Source organism: Agelaius tricolor, unplaced genomic scaffold (genome assembly GCF_023055355.1).
Source record: "Agelaius tricolor isolate 1412-34295 unplaced genomic scaffold, bAgeTri1.0.p SCAF_6, whole genome shotgun sequence".
NCBI lineage: Eukaryota > Metazoa > Chordata > Aves > Passeriformes > Icteridae > Agelaius > Agelaius tricolor.
Genome location: NW_027269266.1, coordinates 2,062,356 through 2,080,705, shown reverse-complemented (window position 1 = coordinate 2,080,705; position 18,350 = coordinate 2,062,356). Strand labels below are relative to the sequence as shown.

General features: G+C 47.7%; 1 protein-coding gene across 1 annotated transcript in view; it reads right to left on the bottom strand.

Moving 5' to 3' along the window:
- Positions 1 to 1,317: 1,317 nt before the first annotated feature.
- VILL (villin like) overlaps positions 1,318 to 18,350 on the bottom strand; it is a 37,493-nt gene continuing 20,460 nt past the window's right edge. Inside the window, exons 7-20 of the mRNA XM_071428506.1 lie at positions 17,937 to 18,136; positions 17,776 to 17,854; positions 16,322 to 16,420; positions 14,627 to 14,780; positions 13,508 to 13,608; positions 13,107 to 13,244; positions 11,841 to 11,999; positions 9,089 to 9,268; positions 8,059 to 8,204; positions 7,217 to 7,361; positions 6,695 to 6,883; positions 4,955 to 5,023; positions 3,789 to 4,070; positions 1,318 to 2,530 (exon numbers count right to left, since the gene is read on the bottom strand). Of these exons, the coding sequence (XP_071284607.1) occupies positions 2,417 to 2,530; positions 3,789 to 4,070; positions 4,955 to 5,023; positions 6,695 to 6,883; positions 7,217 to 7,361; positions 8,059 to 8,204; positions 9,089 to 9,268; positions 11,841 to 11,999; positions 13,107 to 13,244; positions 13,508 to 13,608; positions 14,627 to 14,780; positions 16,322 to 16,420; positions 17,776 to 17,854; positions 17,937 to 18,136 (2,055 nt within the window). The 3' untranslated portion in view covers positions 1,318 to 2,416. The remainder of the gene's footprint in view (positions 2,531 to 3,788; positions 4,071 to 4,954; positions 5,024 to 6,694; positions 6,884 to 7,216; positions 7,362 to 8,058; positions 8,205 to 9,088; positions 9,269 to 11,840; positions 12,000 to 13,106; positions 13,245 to 13,507; positions 13,609 to 14,626; positions 14,781 to 16,321; positions 16,421 to 17,775; positions 17,855 to 17,936; positions 18,137 to 18,350) is intronic.

Below are 18,350 nucleotides of genomic sequence, written 5' to 3'. Positions count from 1 at the left end.
AGGCAAGATCTATGGGATGAAAAAACATCCTTTATCAAATAGAAACAGCTGGGGAAAGCTACTATAGCCAGGTAGGAAAGGAGCTGAGATGGAGATGGGGTGGGCAGAGCGTGATGACAATGCTGCAGGGTCCCAAAGGAAGGGACATGTCCACATTGTTACCACCTGAGCTCATCTCTGAACAGATCAGAAGTGCTGCAGCCCCACTGGAGGGAAGAGCTCTGGGGAAAAGAGCAGCAGAAACAGGACATGGCCACTGACATCACAGCAAAAGGCACCAAAGGGAGGAAGTGGGAGAGGGTTTTTCTTTTGGAAATCAGAGGTGGGGAGTAAAAGCAACTCCCCCATGAGGAGAGGAGTGCAGCAGCAGTTTCCATCAGGCCCAGGTATCAGAAGGCTCTGTGAGCTGTGAAATCCCAGGCTGGTCCCTGAGTGCTGCCAGGAGCACTGCACTCGTGTTGGTGAGTGTGCTGGCCACAGGAATTAAAGCAATTGGCAGCAAACTGGCCTAATCTCTATAATCTGACTGTATTTTGGCTGATCTTCATCTGATTGTGTGGAGCTGGTTAGGCCCACAGGTAGGTGGCATTCCTGCATCTTACTGAGGAGCACATGCAATTCTTTAATTTGGGAGCTGGCAGCAGCACTCCTCAGCAAGGCAAGGCAAATATTGCTGATTCCAGCAGGGCCAACAGAGGTTGAAACGTGGGTAATGTGCACTGATTGCATCTCTTGTGAACACAACAGGAGCAATCACACAGGTAATTCAGCTGATTTGTGTCTCTGCTTGATGCTTTACTCTGCACAGGGTATTCCAGTGGGTTTTGGGCTGGACCCTGAAGCAGAAATGGGATGAAGTGGTGGTAGGAACAGGGACAAAACAATGGGGCTGGGGTTTATTTGAGTTAACTACCAATTCTTAAACACAAAGTTCTCCAGCCCAGCCGGATTGTGACACTTCTGCACCATGATGTGGTCCTGGATGTTGAGTGAGAGCTCTTTGCCCCTCAATCCACAGCCTGGAGCTCCCCAGCTCCCTGCCCACATCCCTGCAGTCAGGCCAGCTGCTGAACTGCCAGGTACTGCTGCCCACTGCCAGTGGGGGCTCCAGGAGCAGGGTACACGGGTGTGGGGGACAAATGGCCCCAGCTACGTGGAGTTTGGGAACTGAAGGGGCCCCACCTCCTCAGTTTGTTCTTTTCTTTTCAAAAAAAATCCAAAATTCCATTGATGACCAGGTGTTTGAAGGATCTGTGGCCCTGCAGAGCTTTTATCTGCTGCCATCCTACCCTCCATGCTGATCAAGGACACTTAGAGTGCTGCTGCTGGATGTTTATTTGGAATCACTGATCAGGTTGGAAATGGAGTAAAGCTGCAAACCCACATTGTCTGAGTTTTTAAAGGCGGTGTTTTTTCCTTTAGTTTACATTTTTATCCTGTAATCACTGACTGCCCACATTTCCCACTGCCCTCCCCAGTCAGACTGATCCCACGGTGTGGAACCAGCACTCTCATGGACATCACAGGGATGGAGCCCTGATAAAAACTTCAGTAGGACACCCTCTGCCTCAGGTCATACCCAACACCTTCCTGGCTTCCTCAAGCCTCTGGTCTGTGGCCTGGTGGACTCTGACATTCACCTGGCCATGGTCAGGGAGGCCAGGTGAGATTGCAGATGCTGTCTGAATAAGAAAAAAAAATAGACAGAGTCTTGTCTGGCAGTCAAAAATCAATATTTGTGTCTAGCCTTCAGTGTCATCATCCTCTGGAAACATCAGCTAATAAATATGCTCATAATAAGTGTTTTTTTCACCCCAAACCAGGTTCTCATGTGTTTTACCTGCCCTGGGCTATGCATGTTTATCTGGACCTGATTCTTGCTGTTTTTTGGTGAGAAGGGGCAGAAGTGTCTGGTGTCACTCCACAGAGTACCTCATCAGGCATCTGGCTTTTCCCTGACCTCAAGGCTCCCCCTCCATCCTCTGAGGGCTTCCCCCTCCTCTCCCCACCCAGAATTCACACAGCAGCTGCAAATGGCCTTTGTCTCGACTAACTTTAAACTTCTACAAATGAAGGAAGATCATGGCCTGGTGCATGTGGCAATTTGCAAAAGGGAGAGGAAAGATGAGGCTAATGCAGTTGTGTGGCACACACTTGTCTTCATGGCTATCAGCAATAAAGTGTCAGGAAGAGGCAAAAACATCTTGTCAAGAAGCTGTTCCTGAAAAAGGTTTTTCCTCCTGGGGTTCTGGGTTTGCAGGGAGAAAGGAGCAATCCCCTGAACAGTGGCTGCTGGAATAACTGCGTTGGATTGGGCTGCTGGGTTGGGATCACTGAGGAAATGCCTGCACTTCTTTTCTGCAGCTCCTAAGGGAGCAGGGGCTGGTCCCAGAGTCATCAGATGCCCCCTGCAGTCTCAGAAGAGTCCAAATTGCTTCTTCTCATTCTGCTGCTTCCATTTGGGCATCTGGTAGAACTCGTCCTTGGACTTCCCAAAGATATCATGGAAATCGGCATCGGAGAGATAGCACTGCCGTGAGGAGAGAGGACAGGTCAGCTTTGGCTTCTGCAGAGCCTGGACACCCCCATGGCTGCATCCCCTCCCCATGTGCCAGTGCTGACCTCTGACTCCAGACCAACAGCTCCTGCTCAGCTCCCTGTCCTCGAGCTGGGAAATGCAACATCCCAGCCGACTGTTCCTCATCCCACTCCCCAAAGCCCCAGGGGAATAAAAGCCCACCAGCCCAAAGAGATGTTCCAGTTCTGAGGAGTTAGCATGCTCTGGCTGGAATTTAGCCCCTGCTGATCATACTGTGGCCAGGACAATTTATGGCCCACCAGGGAAGCTCTGCTGGCCAGAGTTTTAGGCAGTGATTCACAGTGAAAGCATCTCCCCCTGCTCAGTCCCCTCTCCTAAAATATTCACTGGAAATGTTCACTCCCATTGCTGGAAACTGAGGGTTTGCAGAAATCAGGCTCATCAGGGATGCTGACAAAGGCCCTGTGGGAATGGGAGGTTGAGCTTTTTCCTGGTATTTTGGGTAGAAGAACCCATGTAGAGCCCAGCTGTGGATCATGGCTCTGGCTGTGGGTGCTGGCCTTTGCCAGATCTGTTGGGTAAGACATTGGTCAAACAAGGATTACAGGGAATAGATGGAATCAATCTTCTGTGCCCCCCATCAGCTTGCTTGGATTCAGCTGCAGACACTGCCGAAATCCTTGGGCTGACTGGAAATCTGGGATGTGTAATTTCTTCTGAAATTGAAAACTGCTGAATGCAAGCTTTCTGCAATTAATAAAAAACCAAACAAACCATCCCTTCTGGGAGAAGTTGCAAATTAAAATATTCACCTACAGCTCAAGTAAAATGCAAATTCTGTCTTAGCTCCCAGCTGTGTCACCTTGTCCCCCTGTCCCTCTGAGGACAGAAGTTGGGTGGCAGAGCAAAACAATTCTACCAGAAGAAAACATTTTTTAAAAATTACTACTTAAAATTGTTTGGTTTTTTTTTTCTGCCATAGAAACCCCATAATTACTTCTACTAGGCTAAAACCACCACAAGGTGTTCCTTTCTACAGCAGGGGGTTGGAACTAGACAACCTTTAAGCTCCCTTACAACCCAACCATTCTATGGTCCTATGAACTTCCTCACACAAAGCTCCTGCTTTTGGTGACCCCTGTGTGTCCTGCCAGTGTCCCCTTGAGTCTGAGCAGGACTTGGTGGTCTAAAGCACACTCAGCCAGCTGCAGGTTAAGTTAGAAAGGGATCAAAGCAGCAATGCCATCACCTCTTTTTTAGTGGGATCCACGCCTTCGGGAAGCTCATCCACGGTCCTGTGCATCAGCACCTCTCGGGAGTAAATCCCCTCCCCGTTGGGCACCATGGCAGGGCTGCTGTGGCTGTTGCTGCTGCTGTAGTTGTTGCTGTTGCTGTTGTTGCTGTAGCTGTTGCTGTTGCTGTCACTGTGGCTGAAGTGAGATTTGTACTCCGAGGAGGCATTGGCTGCAGCTGAACCAGCCAGGCTGGTGGTGCTGAGGGTTCTCTTGTTCAGGCTGAGGTTGTTCAGGTCCTGCCAAACGGAGGAAAACACCTCATGATGAGATGCTCTGGCAGAGCAAGGTGGGGAAGATGCCAGGATCTTTCTGCTGGGGTTGTGGGGGACTATTTCTGGCACAGACTATCTGTAGCTCCAAAGCAGCGAGGGGAAAGTCCCACCTGAAGTGTTAGTGCAGTGCCTCCATAAATGCTACACCTTGGTGTTAGGACTGCTAAAAGCACACACTAGCGAGAGCTCTTATAAAGAACTGAGGATACTTACAGCAGTCTCATTCTTCTCAAGATAACATCAGGGGAAGGCACATGTGGGATGACAGAAGGTGAGGTTAGATGTCTACCATGTCTAAAACATCTAAATTGCCTGCACACCCCTCCCTGATCAGCCATCTCTCCTCATCCAAACCTGCCACTTCCTTCCAGCCTTCATCCTGACCCTGCCCAGGGCAGAACTGACCCTGTGACAATGGCATTTGGGAATGTTGGGACATCATTTGCTTTGGAGGATCCCCCACTGGGCCGTGCCCTTCTTGACCAGGGGACCCTTGTTTGGGGTCTCAGGGGCTCCACCACTGTAAACTATTCACAAAACACTTCACTACACCCTCTTAGAGCTGCACACACCTTAATTTGTTCTGCATTAGAGCAGCTGGACAATGTCCTGCTTACAGATGCTTCTGGGCAGGACTGGAAAAGGCCCAGGAGGTCTGGGTGTATTTATGGGTAATTTATCACATCTCCCTCTGCTTCCCACAGAGGAGCACAGCTCCAGTGCTGGCAGCCTGAGGTTCCCATCCCTGCCCTCATCCTGGTGTCCCCTCCTTGGTGCAAACAGGCTGGGGGATGTGGAGGTGAGTGAACCCAGGTGTTTCCTACTTGTATGGCCAAGACACAACTCACCACTTTGATCTCAGATATGGCCGACACATCTCCCAAGCTGTTCTTCATTTCCTCGTAAGATTTGCCATCCTAAAGGGAAAGAGAGAGCTGTGAGAGCCATGGGCTGCCTTTAGCCCACACTCCTGGGTCAGGAGATCCTGAATTTTAAAGCCCAGTGATGGCCACTGATGTGGCAGCTCCTGCAAACCTCAGCCCCTGCAGTCAGAAGAATCTGAGCTTTCACTTCAAAACAAAGAAAAAAAAAATGGACTTCAGCCTTTGCAGTTGTACAGTAACAGGTGAAAACAGGAAATTTAAAGACTTTGGAGCAGAAGGCAAATGAGAAATAATATTCATTGCTGGATTTAAATCTTTTACGTTTTTGATGAATCTTGCAATGCCTGAAAGTATTCCTTTTTTCCAACTTTCCTACTTCATTTAGCTAAAACAACACATTTTTTTCAAAGCCTCAAGTCCTTACTTCTTGTAATTAGATGCCATGTATTACCAGATACCTCTTATTTTCTATTTAAAAAAAAATGGAAGAATCTAGATAAATTGGCAAAGCTCATGGCTGTGTTTTCCTAAGCAGCCAGGAGATGTCAGTTCTCAACAGAAACATCCAACAAAGTTTCCCAACAAGAACAAGCAACATAAACACATGGACTGCAGAGAAAACAGATTTAGACCCAAAACTGAGCAAAGAACACACACCAGATGTTTCTGGGATGTCAACAGTTTGGATGGCTTGTCTGTAGTTGCTGAAGCTGCCTACAGGGGATATTTTTAGAGGCACATATTTTATGAGCTGTATCCTTGTTTTTCAGCAGTTCCTCAGGAAAAAAAAATAAAACAAACCCACAAGTTTTGACCTTTGTTCTAAGCATCAACATATTTTAAGGGTCACTGTGAGTTGCTGTCTTATCTCTCCAGATCCAGCTGTCAAGACTGGATCCACCACCACATGAATTGGAAAGAAAGACAATGCAAACCCAGATACAGGAAATAAAATATCTCTGTAAGAGTTTTCCTGCAGTGTGGAGTCCTGGGGAAAGAGGGGAGAAAGGAATTTTTCCTTCCCACTCATCTCTTGGAACAGGTTTCCATTTCTGCACAGGGAGGAGCTGGTATTTGTAACTCTGATTTGAAGGCTGGTGTGCAGGGACCAAGGGTGACCTTGCCCAGGAGCTCCTGAGCTCTGATGGACTTTCCACAAACCTGAACATGAGACCTGTCTGCTCACATCTTTCATTTCACCACAGTTTGCCCTTAAAGCTGGCTCATAAGTTTGCCTCTGTGGCTGCACTTTCAACAAAGAACTTCTGTTGCTTTGGTTTGGTTTTTTTTTTCCTTTATGATGTGGGTGTGTCTGTTTTCCCCCTGAACTTGATTTTACTACTCATAGTCCCCACCTCTTTCTGGCTGAAATCAAAAACTTGATTTGGAACCTAATATTTATGAAAATATGAATATTGTGAATTCAAGCCCATTTGCCAAAGCCTCTGTTTCACCACACAGGTACTTTTTTATTGGTGAAGGAGCAGAAGCTGCTCAGACAGCACCAGGAACTCATGTCCCTGCACATGGCAGGGGGCTGGAAACTGGATGATCTTTAAGGCCCCTTCCAACCCAAGCCATTCCATGATTCTGTGAAGCTCAGGACATTTCCTAGTGAGGTTTCACTCCATGCATCCTATATTCATTGGCAACAACACCCTCCAGGCACCCCTGAGTAGCCACAGGGCTTTTCCAGCAACTTACACTCCATTTGTAGGGGTCCCAGGCGTTGAACCACCCTGTGAAGTTGAGGGGTTCATAGCCCTGCTTCACCAGGATGATGGGAGTTGCCAGGTCCCTCCCAGCTGGGTGGGTCTTGAGATACTCCTTGGCCGAGGCAATGGCCTCGTTCCTCTCCTGTGCATTGGAGGCTTTGCCAACCCAAAGGAAAATCTGCAAGGGGAGAAGGAGTTGAAGGTCAGTGAGGCATTAGAACCTGTGCAGACAGAGCTGTTTGCTCTCCCCTGCCAGTGGGAGCAGAGACAAGGCTGGAAATGTGTTGTCCCAATAGTCCCCTGTGATTCTGAGCCCAAATTTGCCCCCAAACAAGGAAGATTTTGCTTTTGAGACAGGCATGGAGCATAAATATTTCAGGTGACAGCTCTTGTACGTTTCAAGGTAGCTGAGCCCAGTCACGGGCCAAGATCCAGCTCAATAACCACCAACTAAAGCCATAAACCTGCTTGAAAACATGTCTGAGGAGAAGGGGGGGAGGCTTTTTCTGACCTCTTCCCACGTGTCCAGCAGCATGACATCATCTTCATCCAGGTCCTCCTGGCAGAACCCGACCACCTCCGTCATGATGAAGCGACCTGTCTGGTTGGAGCACTCGAAGAGGCGAGGCTGGTAGTGTGTGACCTGCTCCTGGAACCTGCCTCGTGCATGGCAGGGGAGGGAAAAGCAAAAAATGGGGAAATCTTTCCCTCCTGGCTTACTGCAGGGCCCTGAAGGTGCTTTTTGTGGCCTTGAGGGGAGAGGGGGAACATGGCAGCACTCATCTAAAGGGCTGGAAGCAATGTCAGGTATCAGGGGATTCTCAGACCATTTTGATAACTTTCAAAGGTAATTTTTTTCCTTCATCCAAAAAGGCAAAAGCAGAACCCTTCCCTCATTGTGGCAATGAGCTTGATGTCAGGTGAAAGCCACACCAGATCACATTTTACAGAAGAAACCATCACCAGCCCAGAGGGCTGGGGAAATCCATGCTGTCCAAAGGCAGATCTAGTCTCAGGATTCTCCTGGGGCTGCTGCTGACAATGGCTGGAAATGGAGCCTGTGGTTCCTGCAGCCCTCAGGACAAGATATGGGATGCATTTACTGGGGAGAAAGGAGGATGTAGCACACCCTTGTCTGCAGGCTTTGGACCTGTAGCACCCACTTCAGGAGAACCCCTGGCCCAAAAGACAGGGAAGAAACACCTTGGTGTGGTTTCTGATCAAAGCCTTGGTGATATTCTGGCCTCGTGCTTCCTTTATTGGGGACACAGCATCAAAGTATTCACTTTCCTGCAAAGTTTTGATCCCTTGCCTAATGTCCCCTGGCCAGAGGAACAAGCAGGTCACTATTACCTCTTTTCACTGGCATAAGGTGCTTTGCCTCCCAGAGCTTCCCAGAACTCTGCAGGCTCCTGTCCTTCCAGAATGGTGTGTTTGTCCCTTCTGGAAACGATGTCAGCCACCATTTTTGCCATCTCCCGCTCATCTCCACTGCATCCCTGTGTTCAGGATAAAAGATGGAGGTGCAGTTAGGGACAGACTGGCAAAAATTATCCGTGGGGAAAAGCTGGCTTGGTCCTCTGGAGAGCTTCAGGCCTGCTTGAGTGCTCTTGAGCTGATCACTCAGAATCAGAATAATTTCTAGTCCTTGAAGGGACATTTAGTGCAGCCAATGGCACCTGCAGCAAACCTCACAGAATGACAGAATGATTTGGGTTAGGAGGGACTTTAAAGATTATCAGGAACACCTTCCATTCAAACAGGATGCTCCAAGCCATATTCAACATGGCTCTGAACACTTCCAGGGATGGGACATCGACAACTTCTCTGCTTTGGTTTGATCTACTATTTCATCCTGACACATGACTGAAACAAGATAAATTAATTTGCTCTCATCCTGGCTCATTTCTTACAGGTGGAAAATCTGGGATGATATATTGATCTGAATGAAAGTTGTATGAACACCTACAATGAGGTGAGGTGAACCCCAACATGGGTTACTTTTGTAGAGAAGGCTTTTACTGCTGAGCCTCCACACTCAGAGCCCTTTCCTCACAGAAAAATTGAATCATTAAGGTTGAAAAAGACCTTTAAGATCATGAAGTCCAACCATCAGCCCAGCACCACTAAATCATGTCATCAAGTGTCACATCCACGCATTTTTGAATACTTTTGACTCCACCATTGCCCTGGGCAGCCTGTTCCAGTGCTTTCTGTGAAGAAAATTTTTTTAGCATGCAGTATTAACCTCCCCTGGCACAACTTGAAGCCATTTCTCCACTGAATTAATGGGCCACCTGCCCAAGGATTTATCTCCATGACCTAGCAGAGGCAGCAGACTCAAGCAGACCTGGCTGGTCCCCATGTCTCACTGCGGACTCACCTTCCCACACCACAGGTAGCAGACCTGGCTGGTGCTCAGCAGGAAGACATCGTTGGAGTTGAGGGAGGAGGCTCGGGCTGGCACCTCTGTGGCCTTGGTGTTCACCTCATCCGTGCCCCTCACCTGGAAGAGGCGGATCGCCGGCTCGGGGCTGCTCTGCTGAGCCCGGCTGGTGCCGCCCTGCAAGGAGAGAGGCAAGGGCAGCTGTTGCGTTGTGATTTCAGGGTTCACCCCAGAACCTCGGATCCCTGCCTGATAATTCCCTGCCAGGTGTGTCAGTCACCTCTCCTTCCATCTCTCTTGTCCCCTGCCGAGTACTGTCAGTCCTGGAATTCCAGAAGGGAGTCGAGAGATTGGCAGATTCAAAGGATGCCCTCTACCCCTGGGGGGACATGAGGCCATCCAGGTGTCCTTTGCCCCTTAAGATCTCCTCTCCCATACCTGGTTGGTGGCTTCCTACCCTTTCCCTCCCCCTGTCCCTGGGGTTAAAAGGAGCAGCAACCACGTGGTTTGTGAGTTCTGTTGGAGCTGTTGCTGGATTCAGAGGCCTGTGGGCCAGAATAAAGCTCTGGATCAAAACCCTCCAAGAGAATCGACTCCTTTCCTTCACCATCACCTTGAAGCTTCTCTGCCAGAGGTAAATCTGAGCTCCTGCAAGGCTGGACTTGTCTCCAAGCACCCAGCTGCAATATCCAGCTAGCCAAAGGTGTCTCTGGGGTGAAACACCACAGTGCCACTGTTTGGTTCAGCACCAAGGGCCAGGCAAGCTCAGGCCTGTCCCATCCAGTTATATTGGTATTATTCTAATAGGTAGCACTGAGAGGTGAGGAGGACACACAGATCCAGGGTGTGACTGATCTGAGGAAGGCTCTGGGCTTGCAGCCCTGCCCACTCTTGCAATAATGTGTTACGGTCATATTTTCCGAAAAATCCCTCCACCAGATTTCCTCTCCTGGGAAGCTGAGAAGGCTCAGAGAAAAATGAAAACAATAACTAGGAGATTTGTTTCTCCTGTGTTTTGCTGCTTTGGAATGTAGTCTGGAGATTGTTTATTGAAAAGGTGGTTCTTTAATTGGTTTCATGTGAATTGCTCTAACTTAATGACCAATCACAGCCAGCTGTGTTGGGACTTTGGCAGAGAGAGTTTTCATTATTCATTCTTTGTTAAGCCTTCTGTCTCTATCTTTTCCCTATTCTTTAGTATAGTTTTAGTACAGCATAATATAATATAATATAATATCATATCATATCATATCATATCATATAATATCATTAATATAATATATAATATATAATATAATATCATAATAAATTAGCCTTCTAAGAACATGGAATCAGATTCATCATTCCTCCCCTCGTTGGGGTTGCTTACAAATTCAACAATAATGAACCATGGTTCTGCACTGAGCAGGCGAGGAAATCCAAGTATCTTCTGATTCCAGGTCAGAATGAAACCTACATGGCACAACTCCCACATTTCTCCCTGACTGCAGAGTCCTGACCAGCTCCCATCAAGACCCTCAAGGTCCATGTGACCAGATCTTGGTGTCTGTAGAGGATTTGCCATGAAAACTGGGCAGGGCATCTGTACCCTGATTTCCAGCTGTGCTCATCTTAACTGAACATCTGCCATGGAAACCACACAGTGGGACCAACACTGAGAGCTGAGGGCAATTCCCCTCTCCCACAGCCACAGGTGGAACTTCTCCACCATGTATGTCAGCAGCCAAGGCAGCAAGTGAAGTGGGTTGGTGGCTATGTGATGTAACTCAGGCAAGGACAATGCAAATCATGTTTGTAGGATATTTTGAAGGACCCTCTCTGGATAGCAGCACTGGTAATTCACAGGATGACTGCCTTATTCTAACTCTGCAAAATATTTTGGGACAGAGTCGGAATGAACCTCACACTGCTGGAGCTCAGGGGTGGAGCTCAGGTGAGTTGGGCCAGTCCAGGACTGCGTTTACTCCAGCAGTGCTCAGACTGCTTGAGGAGTACCAGAAATGTCCCCTCTGCCAGCCTGGGGGGACATTTCCTGAATATCAGCCCAGTTTGATTGGACTATTTCCACTGCAGCTGCCACTGTTGGTGCTCCCACCTCCCAAAGCCAGGACATTCCTCTGGTTGGAACCCAGGACATTCCTCTGACTGCCCTGGAGGACTTGAGACCCTGGCAGGGGGCTCAGAGACCTTGGCACGGAGTCAAAAACACCTGTGCCTTTGATTTTAGCCCATGGAAACAATTACCAACTTTGTGTGAGGATTTGCAAGCCACAAGGGTTTGAGTAGAATGATAGTGAATTTGTCACAGGGTGAAAAAGTAGAATTTTGGGGGTTTTAGAATGGGGGTTCAAGAGGCAAGATGGAGGAATCTGGGTGTGTCCTGTCCTTCTTCTCCTTCTTCTTGTCCTCCATCTTCTGCTGTGATGGTGACACTTCTGGATTGGTTTAGAGTAGAGACAGACTGTCTAACATAGGTGATAGGTATTGGAAAATTATTGTAAATAAAGTACATGTAGTTCTTAGTATAAAAAGCCAACACCACCCCAAGGGTGGTCAGAGGGCCTCAACCCGATCTGCCAGACAGATCTCAGCAGGTTGGAGAAAGAATGTCATAGATAAGAGAAAATAAACAACCTTGAAAACCAGAGCTGAGGAATCCCAACTTCTTCTTCGGTCGTGGGGCTGGGAAAAAAGACTCTTTAATACCTGGGGAGCCATTTCAGCAACACCAAACCCAAGAGCAGGTTACCTCGTAGATGACCAGCTTGCCCTTGAAGATGGCCAGGAAGTGCCTGGGCTCCTTGCCCATGGTCACCCGCACCTGCACGGCCTCGTCCCCGTATTTCCTGTCCAGCTCGATGGCATTGAGGGCACAGGCAGTGATTTCATCCACAGAGGCGTGGCGGCCCTGGGGGACAGGGGGTGACACACACAGCGTGATGAGAGCAGGGGTACAAACCTCTTCACAATTCAACACCTGCCAGTCCCAAAGTGTGTAATACCATGAGATCAGAGTTAAAACTTCCAGATATTTAAATTTTACTTCCAGATGTTTAACTTCCAGATATTTAAATTTTACAGGGGGTGACACACACAGCGTGATGAGAGCAGGGGTACAAACCTCTTCACAATTCAACACCTGCCAGTCCCAAAGTGTGTAATACCATGAGATCAGAGTTAAAATTTCCAGATATTTAAATTTCACTGGCATTCTGGTTTTGCAGACTTTAGGGTGCCATTTTGAAGCTTCTCTCTGCATGAAAATATACTTCAAAAAATAAAGCAGGGATGTCCATATACCCACAGAACTCTAGGAACTGAGGCTTTAAGGGACAATCCGACTCCAAACTTTGACCTCAGCACCATAAGCCCCACCATTCTTCAGTCTTTCTGTCTGATTTTGCTGGTGCTCAGTCTAATGACAGTTTGGGATCAGTGTTCATGCTACCTACAAAGGAGAGCTTGGGGTATTTGAAACTGGTATTTCATCCACAGAGGCATGGCAGCCCTGGGGGACAGGGGGGTGACCCACACAGCGTGATGAGAGCAAGGGTACAAACCTACAAACCTCTTCACAATTCAACCCCTGCCAGTCCCAAAGTGTGCAATACCATGAGATCAGAGTTAAAACTTCCAGATATTTAAATTTCACTGGCATTCTGGTTTTGCAGACTTTAGAGTGCCATTTTGAAGCTTCTCTCTGTGTAAAAATATACTTTAAAAAGGAAAGCAGAGATATCCATATACCCATATAATTCAGGAACTGACTCCAAACTTTGACCTCAGCACTGTAAGCCCCACCATTCTTCAGTCTTTCTGTCTGATTTTGCTGGTGCTCAGCCTGATGCCACTTTGTACCTACAAAGTACAGCTTGGGAAATTTGAAATTGATGAGCAAAGTGTATCTGAGTTCTTCTGGGTGCCTGGGTTGGGATTTTTGTGTGCAATTGCTTCCTTCAGCTTTAGGCTTGTGCAGCAGGCACAGCACAGTGCCCTCTGCTCTGCTTTGACCTACCTGCCACATGTAGAGGACGTAGTGGGGTCTGCCTGACCTCAGGTAGGTGTACAGAACCAGGTAGCAATCACCTCCATAGAACTGCCCATACGTCTTGGGATTCACCGGCTGCATTTCCAAGTCCTCAATCCTCCACACCTAGGGAACAAAAAACATCTTGGTGAGCAGCTGTGGAGTCAAGGTGAGGACAGAGCACAACCCTTTGGCTACCACACCACTGAAGCTTCAGGTGTTCCCCCAGGTCCCATGCCTGGAGGGAAGAGATCAGTGCCTACCCTTTGTGAGGAAGCTGTGAAGTGCCATGAGGTCCATCCTCAGCCTCCCCCAAGCTGAACAAACCAAGTAATGCTTGGAAAGAGGCTGATTGCAGCACCCTCTGCCAGCCAAAGGAGCTGTCTCACCTCAACCTCCCCAGAGGCATCATCGACCATCCTCTGCTCAGCCGCCAGCTCAGGCCTGGCGTGGAGCTGGGTGGTGTCAAACTTCACCTGCTCCACCTTGGCTGCGTCAAACAAAACAAACACAAGAACAAAAACAGAATAAAAACAAGAACCCAGTGAATGCATGACACAAACCCTTCCCACAACCACTGTAGAGCAAGTAAAACCCAGTCCAGGTTTGCAAAAAGCCACTCCTGCCCCCAGTAAACCAATGCTGATTTTGGAAAATGCAAGAGCAAACCCACTTCAGTGTTGACCTGTGACAGGCTGGAATTGGCCACACAGCATGTTCCAGCGATGGCTAGCTGGTAAAAATATTACTCATCTCCTGACTGAAAATTCTTATTTTTTTTCCAAATCTATAAATATTTCCCTTCTTTCAAAATGCTGATTTCAGAAATAAAATGCCTACATTTCTCCAGCTCATGGCAAAGAAAGAGAGCATTTACAGACAGCACAGAGAGAAACAGAGATGGAGAGAAAAGAGAGAACTTGCAAGGGAAAGAGATTTGTGGCTCTCAGGCTGTTATTGATGGAGATGTTCAGCATCTCTGTCACCTTCCCATCATTCATCAACAAGTTCTCTCTCTTTGGAATTGCTCAGTCTTGGGGTTAATGCATTGTAATATTCCCTTCAGCAGTGTGATAAATACACCATTTACACCCTGTGTAAATACAGCATCATTCCACTGACGTCAGGAGGGGACTGGATGGATGCCAGTGTAAATGAAAGCAGAGCTCCTTATCAGGCTCAGCATTAGCCCTTCATAAAGGAAATTTGGGAGATCTGCAAGTGGGAAATTTTGCATACAATTCTTCAGAGAGAAGTGACTCTCTGCCACCATTTATATTCAGAGGAAGTGGCAATTTGATTCATATAAGAAAATTCAGCAGAGCTGAATGTCATTCAGTTCATGAATCCTTTCCATCTACTGAAGAAGATGGAAAATAGAAGGCACCAGGAGAGCGTAAATTAGATTTTTGAGATCCTGAAGGCAGGAGACAGTTGATGTGAATGATGCTCCCTCAGCTATTGCTTAGCACAGGTAGGAAAGACAAACCCAGGACCAACATGCTCACCAATTTTGCCAGTAGTGTAGACCTTGCCCAGCCCTTGTGTTTCGTTCTTTTCTGTCCACCTCTGGAACAGCTGTTTGAACATGGCTGACTCTGCTCCATCATTGATCACCTCAACGTTGGTGGATGAAGGATAGCCTTTGGCTTGGATAAAACCCTGGTGGGGTTCAGAAAGGTCACTAGTGAGCTTTTGGCTTTTTACAGACATGAGAAGAGGGGTGTGGACCTGGACCAGCTTGAAGAGTGTCCCTCACTGAACACAGGGTGGGATTCAATCCAAGATTTGCATTCAAACTAACCAGAAGTAATTGAAGACTCTTGCTGTAGTATCCACGTTTACTTCTGTCTTTAGGGGACTTAATCCTACCCTTACCCCTTTTCTCCAAACTTTTTGTCCCTCTCTAAGTCAGGAAAACTGTTCTGCCTGCAGCCTGGTAGAGAGCATGGGAGTGAAGGGGTGGAGGCAGCTCAGCACACCCAGAGCATGAGGTCTGTTCTGAAGGGACTAAACTCTCACAAATATTTTTTTCTTCTTTTTTCTAGTTTTTCCCTAAACCCATATTATTTCTTTGCAATAGTGCTATCATTGAGCTAAAAGACTATTTCAACAGAGGTGCTTGATACAATATGAGTGGGAAGAAAATGTTCTGTGTTGTGCCACAATGCCAAAATCCTCGTTCGGTTTTGGGAACTGCTCCTGTGTTTATCTCAGAAGGCTCCAGGATGACCCGAGGTGCAGTGCTGGCAGCTGTGGGAAGGAGCCTAAATGTGGCTTTCTGAGCATCCAACTTCTGCTGTAAAAACTGCAGCCACACAGTGCCCTCAGGGAAAAGCAGAGCAGATGGTTCTCCCGTCCCTCCCACCTGCCACACTGAAAGACAGACACATCTTTTGTTCTACATGTGTAGCTCAGGGCCAGAATTTGCTGAGATGATTGCCTACTGAAATGAGTCTGAGTCAAGCTCTTGAAAGGAGCACAGAGGACAGTGAGATAAGTTTTAAGGCATTTTTAAGCTTTTCTTCTCTGAGCCAATAGGTGCAATCCTATTGAAGCTGGGGGTCTCCAGGTAGGACCTTGCTGAAGGTGGACTCACTGAAGTTCAGTATCTCCTAGTTAGATCTCATGGAAGATGAAGCCATTTATGGTCTTCCCAGAAGTAAATGTCTAATTAAAAGCCATGTTCCCTCATAGTCTTCACTTCAACATGCTAACTTGTAAAAAAATACCAAATTCCTTACATGCTCAGGCTCCCTTGAGGCTAATTTTTTCTGAGAGGAAGAGCTGATGAATGCTCTGACAGAAAATGAGACATGGATGTCAGAGCCCCTTTATTATCTGTTTATGCACCTTTTCTGGTCAAATTCTTGACTCTGCTGATCCTTTCTGACTCCACCATCCCTTGAACCAACAGTTCCCAGAAGGTCACTATTTACCATGTAGAAAGGTATTTTCTTTTATACTTGATTTTCTTTTACTATTTTTTTCTTAGTTTTAGTGGCAGGTCTTGGTCCTAGCACAATTTGATGACTAACAATTGTGTATTTATGTCATCATGCTTCCCCTAGACACTCAACTTCTCTCTCTGTTATTACACAGGCCAGCTCCCCAAGAGCTACACTTAATTGTAATTAGTGGTCAGATGCAGATCAGCACGTATCAACCGCCCACGACATCGTTTGCACTCTATTCCAACTCACCACAGCTCGAGTGAATGCTGCTTTTTTCTCTTCTGGGCTGGAGGCTTTTCCTCTCCAGACATAAATTTTGAAGCCACCTTGGTCTAAAATGTAGCAGTCCTGAGGTTAAACCAAAAAAAACCAGGAAACAGAAAAAAACAAATGTGAAAAACTCTGTGCAGGAAAAGCTCATTATTTGTAGCCCAATCAGGTGGATCCTTGTTGTAGATTTAAGTTAGATGCATATTCAGCTCATTTCTGAGCCTTGCAGAGCTCTAACCCTGGTGCAGCTATTATCAGAGGTGACAGAGAATGAATTTCCTATGGTTTATAAATGGAGTACAACTACCACCAACCCCACTGGGCAGGGGTTCACAGGTGTGGGCACACCTGGCCCAGGCTGCTGATTTATAATTTTAACTAGCTAAAGTATGTATTTTCCTTAGGCATTGCCCAAAACTGTCTATTACCCCCTCACAGGAGGTGTTCTCAAAGCAAAAACATCACCAGCTCTAAAAGGGGCCAGGAGAAGTGTATGCTGAAATACCTACTCTACCCTACTGCTGCCTGTATTTATGCCCAAATCTGCTTCTAAAGGAGCAGGAAAGGTCCAAGTTAGACATCTTCTGCATGAATATTTTGTCCTCACTGAGATCCCTGATCTGGAGCTCAGTGTTGCATTGCTGTGAACACAGCAGGATCCCGAACCCAAAAGGGATGAGGGGTGTGCTGAGCCCATCCCCACTGCAGACAGCTCGTGCTCCAAACACACTGTGGGACCAAAGGCTGCTCCTTTTTCAAACTGAACTATGAAAGAAAAAAAAGGGCTTAATGTGTCTGCAAAGGGAGGCTGAGATTTTAACAAGGCTGACATCAGGATGAAAAGGGGAGCGGGAGCCTTGCGGCACAGTGCTGCGTTGGAATAGGCTGGTCTGCACTGCAGAGAATTAAGGATGAGCAATTCTCTGCCAAATTTCAGTCAGAGGAAAAGCCTCTGTTTTCTGAAAAACTCTGCACAGAGGGTCTGTCAGGAAATCTCCTTCCAGGGTGGATCACTGAGACCAGCCACTTGCTATGACAGGAAAACAAATCTCCCCGGTTTCGTGAGCAGAGTATTTATTTGCTCTGGAGTCAGCAGAGGGAAGGCTATCCTTGAACATCAGGTATTAAGAAGCCTTCATTCCATCTGGAATTTATTCCTGGTATGCAGCTCTCCCTCACTGTGATTGCCAAGCTAATATAATCCTTGGCTGAGAGCATCAATTTGCCATCTCTTCTTGGAACAGCTTCAGCACACCACCTACCTCCGGCTGCTGAGATTGTAGCAGGGCTAAGCTGTCCTAACCTAACAGCAGGGCTAAGCTCTCCTAGTGATGGAAGGCCTGATAATTTTCAGGAAACAGGTGCTCAGCTGAAAACAAAGTGAGCCACAGCCTCCTTTTCTGGCTGCAAAGGCCACTCTGGCTTTGTCTCACCTCGTGCTGGAGCAGATCCTGCGTCAGGGGCCGGGTGGCGATCTCCTGCACCACCAGGTCATTGTCCTTCTCATAGACACTGCAAGACAGAGCCACCCAGCTGAGTTAGACCCCACAGAGCCCCCTGGGACAAGGGACAGGGTTTGGAGCACAGGACTCACTGGTAGAGCCTGACGTTGGCTTTCTGCAGCTCGTCTGCTTTGGTGTCGGGGACGGCGTCGCGGAGCTCCCCGCGCCTCTCGCCCAGCACCATCCTCATGATCTGCATCAGGTCTGGGGAGTCCCTCTCGTTGTCAATGATGCCAATCTGAGCACGGCCGCCCCTCTCGCTGTCCCTGATGCTCCGAGCCAGAGCAAGACCCTGCACAAGGAGCCACAGGGGTAAGTCCTGACACACACCCCAAAGCCAGCCAGCCCCAAGCAGTGACTGAGAACCAACAGCCCCAGCCAGGTTACCACAGCTCCCTGAAGCTCCTAGTGCCTTCCAAATTTAGCTGTTAAAGAAGCAGATATGTCTGTAATGCCTGATTATTAACTAACTCAAAGGGAAATACTGCTAATTGTGTCGCTGTTGA